This window comes from Camelina sativa, chromosome 11, assembly GCF_000633955.1.
Source record: "Camelina sativa cultivar DH55 chromosome 11, Cs, whole genome shotgun sequence".
In the NCBI taxonomy this organism is placed as follows: domain Eukaryota; kingdom Viridiplantae; phylum Streptophyta; class Magnoliopsida; order Brassicales; family Brassicaceae; genus Camelina; species Camelina sativa.
This window is the reverse complement of record NC_025695.1, coordinates 4,251,529-4,263,866: the sequence shown is the minus strand read 5'-3', so window position 1 is coordinate 4,263,866 and position 12,338 is coordinate 4,251,529. Positions and strand designations below refer to the sequence as shown.

General features: G+C 38.1%; 2 protein-coding genes across 3 annotated transcripts; one reads left to right on the top strand and one right to left on the bottom strand.

Moving 5' to 3' along the window:
• On the top strand, positions 9–8,569 carry LOC104721565 (protein transport protein Sec24-like At4g32640). Its single transcript, XM_010439577.1, has 24 exons — positions 9–803; positions 1,143–1,373; positions 1,492–1,566; positions 1,684–1,782; positions 1,997–2,108; positions 2,419–2,546; positions 2,852–2,971; positions 3,349–3,429; positions 3,779–3,856; positions 4,003–4,095; positions 4,384–4,438; positions 4,628–4,704; positions 4,784–4,855; positions 4,977–5,060; positions 5,387–5,506; positions 5,601–5,669; positions 5,904–5,981; positions 6,075–6,213; positions 6,297–6,461; positions 6,904–7,049; positions 7,149–7,328; positions 7,535–7,623; positions 7,716–7,747; positions 8,019–8,569. Exons 1-24 carry the CDS (start codon positions 9–11, stop codon positions 8,123–8,125), a joined length of 3,225 nt encoding a protein of 1,074 aa, XP_010437879.1. The 3' UTR covers positions 8,126–8,569.
• On the bottom strand, positions 8,741–12,292 carry LOC104721563 (potassium channel KAT3-like). Of its 2 annotated transcripts, XM_010439574.1 has the most exons (13): positions 11,985–12,292; positions 11,661–11,876; positions 11,410–11,571; positions 11,219–11,276; positions 10,686–11,003; positions 10,328–10,567; positions 10,155–10,253; positions 10,033–10,065; positions 9,758–9,946; positions 9,582–9,671; positions 9,377–9,455; positions 9,146–9,289; positions 8,741–8,994 (listed from the first exon to the last, which is right to left on the bottom strand). In XM_010439574.1, the coding sequence occupies exons 1-13, from the start codon at positions 12,239–12,241 to the stop codon at positions 8,891–8,893; spliced, it is 1,989 nt and encodes a 662-aa protein (XP_010437876.1). In that variant the 5' UTR covers positions 12,242–12,292; the 3' UTR covers positions 8,741–8,890. The 2 variants fall into 2 exon arrangements, with proteins under 2 accessions (XP_010437876.1, XP_010437877.1); XM_010439575.1 differs by lacking the exon at positions 8,741–8,994 and having other exon boundaries at positions 9,197–9,289; positions 9,377–9,448.

Genomic DNA, 12,338 nt, shown 5'->3' with positions numbered 1-12,338 from the left:
TCAAAAGCATGGTTGCTCCTGTGCCTCCAGGGGCACCTAGACCCAACAACCAGCAGTATCCCGGGCCGCCTAATTTCTACCCTGGTTCACAAGGGAACTCAAATGCTTTAGCTGACAATATGCAGAACTTGAGCTTGAATCGGCCACCTCCCATGATGCCTGGCTCAGGTCCTAGACCACCTCCTCCCTTTGGTCAGGCACCACAATCTTTCCCTCAACATTCCCCTGCTTATGGAGTTCCGCAACGTGGACCTTCACCTATGTCCCGGCCTGGACCTCCTGCTGGGCTGGCAAGACCTGGCGCTCCCCCTCCGGTATCACAACCAGCTGGATTTCTGTCAAATGTACCCTTGAACAGACCTACTGGTCCACCTTCTAGTCAGCCACCATTTGGCTCTAGACCGTCAATGCCTGGAGGACCAGTGGCACAGCCTGTTGCCTCTTCTAGTGGGTTTCCAGCTTTTGGTCCATCGGGTAATGTAGCTGCAGGTCCTCCTCCAGGAGCTCGCCCAATAGCATTTGGTTCACCTCCACCTGTCGGATCTGGCATGTCTATGCCTCCCTCGGGCATGCTTGGTGGTCCAGTCAGTAATGGGCATCAAATGGCTGGTTCAGGGGAGTTTCCGAGGGGAACCCAGTTTCCCGGTGGTGCTGTTACAACTCCACAGACACCCTATGCGCAGCCTCCTTCAGGACCTTTCCCTCGGACTGCACCTTCAATGCCGCCACCAGCAACCTTTCCTGGAGCCCCTCATGGCAGACCAGCGGTATCAGGCTTGCCTTATGGTCCACCATCAGCGCAGGTATGTCCAGATACAGTTATGGTATATGTTCTTGTCATGTAACTTTTGTGGTATCTATATACGGAATGATGAAAACATGTGCTACTGTGAGGTAATCACCAATTAATGTAGATGTGTATCTAAATTCATTCACACAGGAACCATACTAGTCGACTGAACTTTGTAATATTTTGACCGTGAAAATTTTGAATTGGCATTGTTAGGATTCTGTCTTGTGATCAGTTGAACAACAACTTATGTAGTGCTTTAGCTTGTGGCTCTCTGTTTCATTGTTAAGCAAAATCTTTTCACTCCTTTGTGTGGCAGATTCTGATGCTCCTCAAATTTGAATGTTGGTAGGTTGCCCCACCACCTCTAGGTTTTCCTGGCCCAATGCAACCACCAAGATATGGAATGGGTCCTTTGCCAAATCAGTCGATGACCAACATACCCACTGCCATGGGCCAACCTGGTGCCGCTGCTCCTGGTGGACCCGCAAGAATTGATCCTAATCAAATCCCAAGGCCAGGTTCAAGCTCCAGCCCAACTGTGTTTGAAACGCGTCAGAGTAATCAGGCTAATCCTCCCCCGGTGTGTATACCTGATCAAATTTCAATTTGGACATTAGTCTAAGATGTCATATCTTTTGTATGTGTGGTTTTGTCTAACTGCCATATCTTTTCCCTGAATTTCTCTTCTATTTTTGAAGCCTGCTACTAGTGATTATGTTGTTCGAGACACCGGAAATTGTAGTCCACGTTACATGAGGTGCACGATCAATCAGGTAACAATGAAGCATATATTATTTGATGGTGGGATGTGTTACAGTTTAATATTTTCTCATTGTCTTCTTTAATTCTTAGGAACTTGATACCTTTCTTTTGTCCCTTTCTCGCAATAGATCCCATGTACAGTTGATCTTCTGTCTACATCTGGAATGCAACTGGCGCTGATGGTCCAACCGCTGGCTCAATCTCATCCATCTGAAGAGCCTATACAAGTGAGCCTTCTTTCACCAAACAAAGCGTGTGTTCATTCGGTTTCTATGCTATTCGTATTAGTATTTGCATTACCCCTTGCTCTTATTTATTGCATGTACCTGTATATTTAGAGTTCTTTGTGAAGTATATAAATTTTTGTTTTGAAATATAAGTTTTCATTTACATCTTCAAAAGAAGCAATTCCTGGTAACATTGATCTATACTATGGTTCAGGTTGTCGACTTTGGTGAGGGTGGACCTGTACGATGTTCACGCTGTAAGGGTTACATAAATCCTTTCATGAAGTTCATTGACCAAGGAAGGAAGTTCATCTGTAATTTCTGTGGTAAATGTTACTGTTTTCAGTTATGCAAGCCACATAATCCTAAGTTATAGCTATGTAACTGCAATAGTATGGATCAAGTTTTGAAGTAATTGAGTATTCTAAGCTAAAAGCGTAGACTAGCATTTTTTGCTTTACCTTCCTGGATTGAAAGATTTCTTCTTCCACTCTGGATTCAACTCATTGTGAAAGATGACAACATGATTTTGTTTAAGAGATACTTCTTATATATTGTTATTTTAATATTCTTGTGGGAGTCAAATGATGTGGTGGGCTTTGTGATCCGTTTCCTCATCAACTTTCTTTTGCACAGGATACACTGATGAGACTCCCCGTGACTATCACTGTAATCTGGGTCCAGATGGTAGACGTAGGGATGTTGATGAAAGACCTGAGCTGTGTAGGGGAACCGTTGAGTTTGTTGCTACAAAAGAATACATGGTCAGTATGTGAAACTTTCTTGTATGTAAAATTGTTTGGTTTTACTTCAAAAGATGTCAATTTGTTTTATGCCGTCTGGAATCTACCATTGTATTAGATGAAATGTTCTGTCCTCTGATTTTGTGTTTTCCCGAAAAATGATAACCCATTACTATGGTGGAAAATAGTTTTCTCTATACATGCTGTACTGTTGATCTAGTGAAGCACCACCCAAATTATATTGATATTAACATCCTTTTGGTAGAAGTTGATGATCAGACATGTTGGGAATGAATGGAAACTAAGATCATTATCTTTTTGAATAGGTACGGGATCCAATGCCAGCAGTGTATTTTTTCCTCATTGATGTCTCAATGAATGCTATACAAACAGGTGCTACTGCAGCTGCTTGCAATGCAATTCAGCAAGTACTTTCAGACCTTCCTGTAAGTTGTGTCACCATTTCCAACATTCCAAAACAGTCAAATGATCTCTACTCTGTTCTGAATATTTATTTGGTTATATGTGTATGAAGTCTTTACTATTTTTGGTTGTATTATTGGAAATTAAGTACAGCCCCTGTTCAAACGTTTTGGGTTTTTTAGTGATGATATGTAACTTGCAATACGCCTTTTGCATACTAAGGTGTTCATACCTTAATCATTTAGACGGTAGCTTCTGCTGCATATCTGTTAGCGTGTGTCCTTATTTATAGTGAGACTGTGAACTTTCGTTAGGGTATGGTTATGTTACCAGTGATTTTATAATTCTTATTTAGCGTTAAGTCATTAAAAAATTAAAAAATCTCTGTATGCGTTTGCAGGAAGGTCCTAGGACATTTGTTGGAATTGCTACATTTGACTCAACAATCCACTTCTATAATTTGAAACGTGCACTGCAACAGGTGATTTGTTTGCCTAGTCTTTTCCTTCTTTTGTAATTGTTGGGTGGAAAAAAGAGAGATCTGTTCTCTCAGGATCGTAAATAAATGGTCATCTTCTGGGCCACTGGGCTACAGACTCAGCAGTCGTATTGTGCATTTGTTGCTTTACTTGAAGTTATTGCATTGGCACGGTAAATTCTATATATTATTTTGTGATGCCATAAAGTCATTTCCAATTAAGAGTCGTTTTCTGCATCCCTGTGATGCTATGATATCCGAAATGGGTGCTGTCTCTTTCTCTTCCTGAAGTCTTGGTGAAGTTCAACTGATTACTGCCACCTGTGAATTGATTTCCTCCCCTTACGTGCAGCCATTGATGCTCATTGTCCCTGATGTGCAAGATGTCTATACACCTTTAGAAACAGATGTCATTGTTCAGCTATCTGAGGTCAGTCAGTTATCTAGTTGAGCACACCCTGATTAGTTTTATTCTTGTTTTTCAATGTGTCGTATATGCTGGCTACTATTCTTAAGATTGGTTATCATAATTTCTTTCCCATACTTTTGTATTTATTGTATTTTGTTGGAATTCAGTGCCGTCAACACCTGGAGCTTTTGCTGGATAGTATCCCAACAATGTTTCAGGAAAGTAAAACTCCTGAATCTGCTTTTGGTGCAGCAGTTAAGGTATGGAATCACTGAAGATGCATATGCTTAACCTGAATGTCTGATTGGTAGTACAAGTAGAAATTTGATAAATTTGATGGCCACCATGATTTTATGAATTCGTTGCTTAGTAAGCATTAAACCCTTGTCAACTAGTTTAGAAGTTTCAATCACCATTTCATGGTGCAAAGTTTATTCTTGATTTTGCCAAGCTTCCATGTTTTTTTTTTTGGAAAAAAATGCGGAAGATAATATCTACTAGTCTCCGCATGTGTTTTGACTTCATGTCTGACAACTCCATTTCTGTAGGCTGCTTTCTTGGCGATGAAGAGTAAAGGAGGGAAGCTTATGGTATTTCAATCAAGTATGATACTTACCATTGGTTATTTTATATTAGGGTATATTGATGCATGTGCTTCCAATCACTTAGAATCCATCTATCCACACTGAAAATCATATATTTATTATAAGCTCCAACGCTCACTATTCATAATACATCTTACTGCTCAGTACCTCTATGACTTAACTGATATGGTGACAATCTTCCCCATAGTTTTGTGTTCTGTTGGTGTTGGAGCACTTTCTTCCAGAGAGGCCGAAGGGAGAGCTAACATGTCTGCTGGTGAAAAGGTAAACATATTTTTTTCCGTTTCAGAGAATGTAGTGGTTCATTGCAAAATATTGAATCGTCATATAATTTTGATACCAGGAGGCCCATAAATTACTACAACCAGCAGACAAAACTCTAAAGACCATGGCTATTGAACTTGCTGAGTACCAGGTATACCAATAGACGAATTTAACTAATAATGTTTCCGCCTGCTTATCAAGAATCTACAATGTATCATTCTGTCTTAATAGCAATAATTTTTCCCTATCTAAGCCATTTATAAATGTCTCAGGTCTGTGTAGATATATTTGTCACAACTCAGGCCTATGTTGACATGGCTTCAATATCCGTCATTCCAAAAACTACTGGAGGACAGGTGATTCCAAAGTTCCTTATCCTTTCTGATTGTCTACAAGTTCTGTTTTAGTTTTTCTTGAATGTTGGTTGTAACTATCACAGTTGAATAGAGACTCAAATTCGTGTTAAGAGAATCTTACTTGTCTCTGTCAGTTGAATGCATTTTTCCTATAGAAGCCCATGCCTTAATTATTTCCGTAGCAACTTTACAATCCTAATTGACAATAGTCTGTGAAAGAATTGCTTACTTGATGCATCATTAATGGTCCTTTTGTTCATGGATATTGAGCTTGATGTCTAGGTTTCGCCGAACTTAAACTTTCCATTGTAAACTTTTTTTCCCAGGTGTATTGTTATTACCCTTTCTCAGCTCTCTCAGATCCTCCCAAGCTTTACAATGATCTTAAATGGAATATAACTAGGCCACAGGGTTTTGAGGCTGTCATGCGAGTCAGATGCAGCCAGGTATGTTTTTGCGGTGGAGAGTTCGCTTCATGCGTTACTCTGTTAACTCCAGCTTAAATAGCTTTCTGTAAACCACCGTTTCCGATTATTGTAGGGTATTCAAGTGCAAGAATACTTAGGGAATTTCTGCAAACGCATTCCAACTGACATTGATCTCCCAGCGGTGAGTGGATCCTCCTTGAATTTTCCTAATTAGTTTTAGATAATATTGTATATGTCTACTGATTTCGTGTCAATATCAATGAAAAAATATCTCTGTATGTGATCCTGTATGAAAGTTGTTATGATATATAAGTAACACAATATTTGCAAATAGGAAAACACAGTATTTTTCTACAAGTTTACAAGGAGATGCACTATGGTATATACTCCGTTTACTCTTTGATTGCCAATGCAGATTGACTGTGACAAAGCTGTAATGGTGACGTTAAAGCATGATGACAAACTACAAGACGGAGCTGAATGTGCTTTCCAGGTATATTTTGTATTCATGTACTTCACGAAAAAAGGTTGGTAGTCTGTCCCATTTCAAATGATGTTATTCTATGTTCGTTCCGTGTTTTTTCAGTGCGCCCTTCTGTATACTACCATATTTGGAGAAAGAAGAATCAGGGTTACCACATTATCACTCTCTTGTACGAACATGCTCAGTAATTTGTTTCGCGCAGCTGACCTAGATTCTCAATTTGCTTGTATGCTGAAACAAGGTAGGCTACTGTTTCGGTACTGATTATACTGTTATTCGTGTTATGATTACGTACCAATATCTGTGTTGTTATCTTTTATGCAGCGGCAAATGAAATTCCTTCGAAGGCGCTTCCATTGGTAAAGGAGCAAGCAACTAATAGTTGCATTAATGCACTCTATGCCTACCGTAAATTTTGTGCTACAGTGACGTCAACTGGACAACTTATTCTTCCCGAGGCGCTCAAGCTTTTTCCATTATATACTCTTGGTATTTCCTAGTTCCTTTTTTTTTTCTACTTTAAGTTATTTTTGCACAACTTCTGGTTCTCTTTTGCAACGCAAATTGGTTTACTTTCCTTGTCTTGAATTAGAAGTGAATATTTATTGTGTTTTCACCTGCTATGTGTGCTTACTTTTAAGAGATATTAAGTGACAGTTGTTATCGTTTTCTGCTAACTTTTTGGTAATTACATGTGGCCGCAGTGAAGATATACCTTAACTTCTTTAGATGTATGGAAATATGTTCTGTGTGAATTACAAGTACTGATTGTCTTACTCGCTATCTCTTTTTGTTTCTCTTGTATCTCCTGAGTATGAAATGCAACATACCGCATAGGGCTTGTCAGGATCGTATAGCTTCTGTGGACATGAGTAATAGAAAATGAATTTTGATTTTGATGTTATTTCCTTTTACATGGGCCTTCCTTCAGCATTGACCAAAAGTGTGGGTTTAAGGACGGATGGGAGAGTTGATGATCGATCATTCTGGATCAACTATGTATCTTCCCTTTCTACTCCGTTGGCAATCCCATTGGTTTATCCCAGGATGATTTCTGTTCATGACCTTGATGTGAAGGTATGATTGGGCTACTTTTCGTTAACAGATCTCTCTAAAGACGTGATATATATGCAGCTTGTTAAAGTTTTGATCATTCATGCTTTTTAATATTATCAGGACAATGAAGGAGCGGTCCTTCCTCCTCCAATCCCATTGTCAAGTGAACACATTAGCAATGAGGGAGTCTATTTTCTTGAGAATGGTGAAGATGGTCTACTATATGTTGGCGAATCTGTGGACTCTGATATTCTGCAGAAACTTTTTGATGTTCCTTCAGCTGCTGAAATTCCTAACCAGGTAATCTCAATTTATCTTCGTTAGCACATGAATTTGTAGGATGATTAAGTTGCAAAGATATATAGCATTTATACTACTTTGTTGCATGATACAGTTGTGACTTTTGTGATCGTTTCATCATACCAATTACACTATTGGCATTAACGAAGAAATCTCTTTTCTGCCGTTTTCGAAGCCTACTAAGCAATGATAACTTTTCATTACAGTATGTGCTGCAGCAGTATGATAATCAGTTATCAAAGAAGTTTAATGATGCGGTGAATGAAATAAGGAGGCAAAGATGTTCTTACTTAAGGTATCTAGCAAAATTCTCAGTATGCGTCTTTTTGTCTCCTAACTAGATATTTTTCAGCCTAATACTTCCGTTTTTTTGTTTTATTTACACAGAATAAAATTGTGCAAGAAGGGAGATCCATCAGGTGAGTAATTCTGGACGGATTTCAGTTTTCAAAGACTCTTAGCATTAACTACAAAGGCTACATGTTATTTATCTTTTCCTGTTTGTGAAATGATCAGTCTTACACTAATAGTAACAGCATAGCTCCTGTCTGCACCTAGTACCAATGTGTAGTTACTTAACATAATATTTTTAGTTATCTAGAATATGAATATTGCTTACTAATTGGTAGTGTTGATATCATGAAAACTTGTAGATGCTGATATGGTCTTCTGATTTTTGGAACTATTCAGGAATGTTGTTTCTCTCGTATATGGTAGAGGACAGGACAGCAAGCGGCCCGTCGTATGTGGAGTTCCTTGTGCAAGTCCATCGCCAAATCCAACTCAAAATGAACTGATCCTCTGATTTCTAGGAGTCCGTTACAAAAGTTTCTCTTAATGTCATCTCCTCCGATCTCTGTCATGTTCTGAATTTACGGTAGAGAAGTATAGCAGAAGGGGAAAAGGACTTCGTTCTGATGGCTGCTTGAGAAGTTTTCTTCTTTGGTTGAAAGGGAAAAGAGAGCATAGACTACTTCAAGTTGAGAAGATTCACTTCATTTAAAAGGTGTACTTAGAATAGTCTCCACTCTTTTTCCCCCTATAAAGATACAAAAGAGTCTTTTTAGCTTTTAGCTAATGCATTTTGTATGGTTACTTACTTTTTCATGTGTTTTTTGAGTTCGAACTAAAAATTTCCTTTCAAATATTTGTCTTTTGTTGGATGTTGCCGAAGGGACAAATAAAACTTTTCGATGTATAATGCAGTGTAAAATATGAAATAATTGTTATTTTCTTTATCATTGCAAACATTTTTTTAGTTAGGATTATGGTTTTAAGGTTTTAGTTATTTCGTGAGCAGCCGTTGAAGCAAATGTTATGCAACAATGGTATGTACTTTTGTTCGTTGTATACAAATGCAATCTTCAATGGAACATAATATCGAATTCAAGACGTAAAAGATAGAATGGAACTAGACATTCGATGTTCACCTTATATTCTCAAATCAAACTTGGCTTCTTTTCATAAGCCCGAAAACGCTGACAAAATTATTAATTTTATATATCATTATTATGTGTGGGAGGTGGTGGTAATAATGATATTCATATATATTTAAAAACGAATTAGAAAATATATAAATGATCGTTTTCTCGCAGAGCATCAATTTGTTCAACATGTGCACCGTCGGCCATGGCAATCGTGCTTCCTCGTTTCCCCAACTTCTTCTCTGAATCCACCAATAAACTGAGTTTATATATATGACAACATGGGAATTGGACGGTCACTTTTTTTTGAAGTTAATTCTCTCACATGACTGATATATGTAAACATCAAACTATCAAGAGAAGTAACATAAGTAGTAAAGGAGTGAAACTGACCAGCTAAGTCGAATAGAAGTTCAATAGAATCAGGCAAAATGATAAGTCTGCCGTTGGAATCAGCATTGTTGTTGTTATCTTGATTAGGAGGTTGTCCATGAATTATCACTCTTTTGGGAACTCCCTTACTTCGTCTCTCTTCTTCTGCAAACCAAATGACATTTTTTCTATGGAAACTCTATATACATATATAAAACCATATTTGAAAATCTACAAAAATTGTCTTCGTACTCTGTTCATTATCATCTCTTGAGACCGTAGCTATCTCTTCATTGTTACTTTGTGGTGTATCCTCTGTCTGAACTGTTTCCTGTCACCAAAGAATGATTGATTGGTTTCATCTCAAAACCAATTAAAAAACCATGACGAGAGGATTATACATTTGTTATACACTTGCATGGGCTAGCTTGATTAATTACAATTACGTTACGTATACCTGAACTTGAACCTGAGCATCGGCGTCAGCTAGTAAATCTCTAAGAAAAGGGATTTCTTTCTTTAACTCATCATTCAACCCCTTGAGATACTATAAAGAGAAAAAGCATTGATTATTCTAGACGTTGTATTATAATCATTGTATATGTTACTACTGTTTTGTGAATCTGAACTTACATTCATAAAATTGGTGATGATCATTTTGGCGTCGACGTCATTGTCAGACTGAACCATTTCTTTGAAGTTATGATGACCGATTCGGATAACTTGTGAAAGTCGTCGTGTCCTCACAGTGAAAGGCTGAGGAATGTTGAACACTACTCCAATCTCTCCTGCCATACTTCCGGGACCTAACTTCGTCAATACCTTCACCCACATTTATCAACCAATTCTTCATCATATCTTTCAAACACTTTACTTAAATTTACTGATATTTAGTTTTAGAGGTTTACCTGTTCACTCATACCCTTGGATGAAATTAAATCCTGTGATTCCAAATTTAGTTTAAATCAACTAAAGTCAAATATGTATATATTTTGAGTATGTATGTACGTAGAGGACAAAAATATCATACCACTCCTCCAGATACAATTATGTAGAAATCTGTTGGAATCTCATTCTGCAAGATTATCTCCATCTTCGGCGGAAAATACTCTGCTTTTATTTGCGAAACCTTCAACAGAACAAATTAATTAATGTCTTGTTTTACAAGGAATCAAAAAAGAAATGGAACTGTTAATAGATCACCAGCTGGACGATGAGGCCATCAGGGAATCCTTTAAAAAGATAAGCCTCCTCCATGACTGCGCGGAATAGATGTTGGTTAATGCTTGATCTGATAGCCTTAGGTAAGTCCTGAAGAACCTCTTCTTGCCTTAACTCCGCGGTCTTGAACTTGAGCTGCATATGTGCAAGCATCTGCTCTCTCATTGCATCTGGTAACCTGTTCTTGCTTGTGTACCGCAATATATGATTGATCGCGCTCCTCTGTCGTCCAACAAGAAGAAAGATTATTGCATATAACTCGCAGAAATAATTAGAGAGCTGATGTCCCTAAAGGTTTCAAAAATGTTTCTTGGGTTTCAAGCAACGAATGATTAATTACCATGGCAAATGTACGGTTAGCGCCATGGACAACAAGATTGGTCATAATACCGATGATGTAAGAAGTGAGGCCAATGTTGAAAAGCATGTAGAACATGTTAAATGTCTTCTCCCGGCTATTAACGGCATGCAAATCTCCGTAACCCACGGTAGTGAGTGTGACGATAGACCAGTACATTGAATAAGTGTAGCCTAACCATACACTTCTCTCCTTAAAATCCTCAACTTGTGATCCTATCCATGTATCAATAGGGTTTGGGTAATGGTAGGCTATCCAGTATAAAATGCAACCCGCCAAATGAATCCAAAATATCGTTACCTAACGTCAAATTAGCAATTGGTCAAATTCATATATATTTTGAAGATGAATTATAGCTAGAGATCGATATAATTATATACCCAATTTAGCAATTGTTGTTCAGTGGATTTGCTATATTGGTCAAATTCATAACCAAATTATTAACATCAGACCACCTTAGGTACTACTATACTACTGATAACTCAACTTAAAAAAATAAAAAATAAAAAACTTACACACAGAAGTTTAATGACTCTGATAATGAAGTAGTTGAAATGTGCGTCTTTCTCTAGTCTGTAACAAGAATTTATATGGAGAATATAATGCCCAAGTTATATATAATGATAGAAATATTGCAAGCTATATAGTAGGAAGCCATAGGAAGTAGTAGTATACTGTATACTACTAGTATATAAATAGAAGAAACCTTTTAAAGAGTTCGGTAACACGACGGAGACGCCAAAGGCGGAGCAAATTAAGGAAGCCGAAAGCTTGGCCTCGTCCGACGTTTCCGGTAATAGTTTTATAAATGAATTGAATCGGTAACGTTGATGCTACGTCCATCACAAAAGCCACGCTCTTCAAGTACCTAATGCACATATATATATATATCTTCATGCATATTAAGGATCTAACTAAATTATTTACTTTTGTTAAGTGTAGTTATAATTTTGTTACCGTTTGGCGATAAGCTTGTGATCGGTGACATTGAGGTAAGTAGTATTATCCAAGTAGGAAACGAAAAAAGTGAGGACGATATCAACGGCGAAGAAAAAGTCAACGACGAGATCAATGGTCATGAAAGCTCCTTCAGCTGCTTTCTCGAAAGCCAACTCGAACAACGATGCCCACGCTGAATATCCCACCAGTATTACCAAAAACAATTCCCACAATCTAGCCAACAAAAACATGTATATGGAGATATTACTAAATAAAACATTTAAATATGGACTAATTAATCAAGAAAAGTAATAATAATACGGTCATATATAGCATAGGAACCTGTAACGACGATCAAAGTGAAGAACGATGAAACGTTTAGAAGAAGGGTTATCGTCTTCGATGACGGTACCAAAGGCAGGCAAGAGACTGCTCGAAACTGACGTTATGTTCCTCACATCTTTGCTTGACCTTCTTCTGAACTGTAGTGCCGAAAACGGTGTTCTCGTTTCAGCAGTCGTTGATGTTGCCGTCGAAGACCTTCCTCTTCTCAACAACAACGGCAACGGTGATCTCGCCTCTGAAGTCGTCGTCGACATCTTCTGCTTTTCCTTCTTCTTCTTCTTTTCTCTCCTTCAAGCTCGCATAGTTGTCTCTTTCTCTTTAATTAATTATGAAGGAGGTGTGATGAAGATG

What these genes read in the sequence shown, in the direction of transcription:
- LOC104721563 (XM_010439574.1), bottom strand. Translation starts at nt 12,241, where the DNA reads ATGTCGACGACGACTTCAGAGGCGAGATCACCGTTGCCGTTGTTGTTG. An exon ending in CACAAGCTTATCGCCAAACG is followed by an intron (nt 11,572 to 11,660) that starts GTAACAAAATTA and finishes TATGTGCATTAG; the next exon opens with GTACTTGAAGAGCGTGGCTT. An exon ending in TAATTGTATCTGGAGGAGTG is followed by an intron (nt 10,066 to 10,154) that starts GTATGATATTTT and finishes TTGGAATCACAG; the next exon opens with GATTTAATTTCATCCAAGGG.
- LOC104721565 (XM_010439577.1), top strand. Translation starts at nt 9, where the DNA reads ATGGTTGCTCCTGTGCCTCCAGGGGCACCTAGACCCAACAACCAGCAG. An exon ending in TTGAACTTGCTGAGTACCAG is followed by an intron (nt 4,856 to 4,976) that starts GTATACCAATAG and finishes TAAATGTCTCAG; the next exon opens with GTCTGTGTAGATATATTTGT. An exon ending in TTTTCCATTATATACTCTTG is followed by an intron (nt 6,462 to 6,903) that starts GTATTTCCTAGT and finishes GCCTTCCTTCAG; the next exon opens with CATTGACCAAAAGTGTGGGT.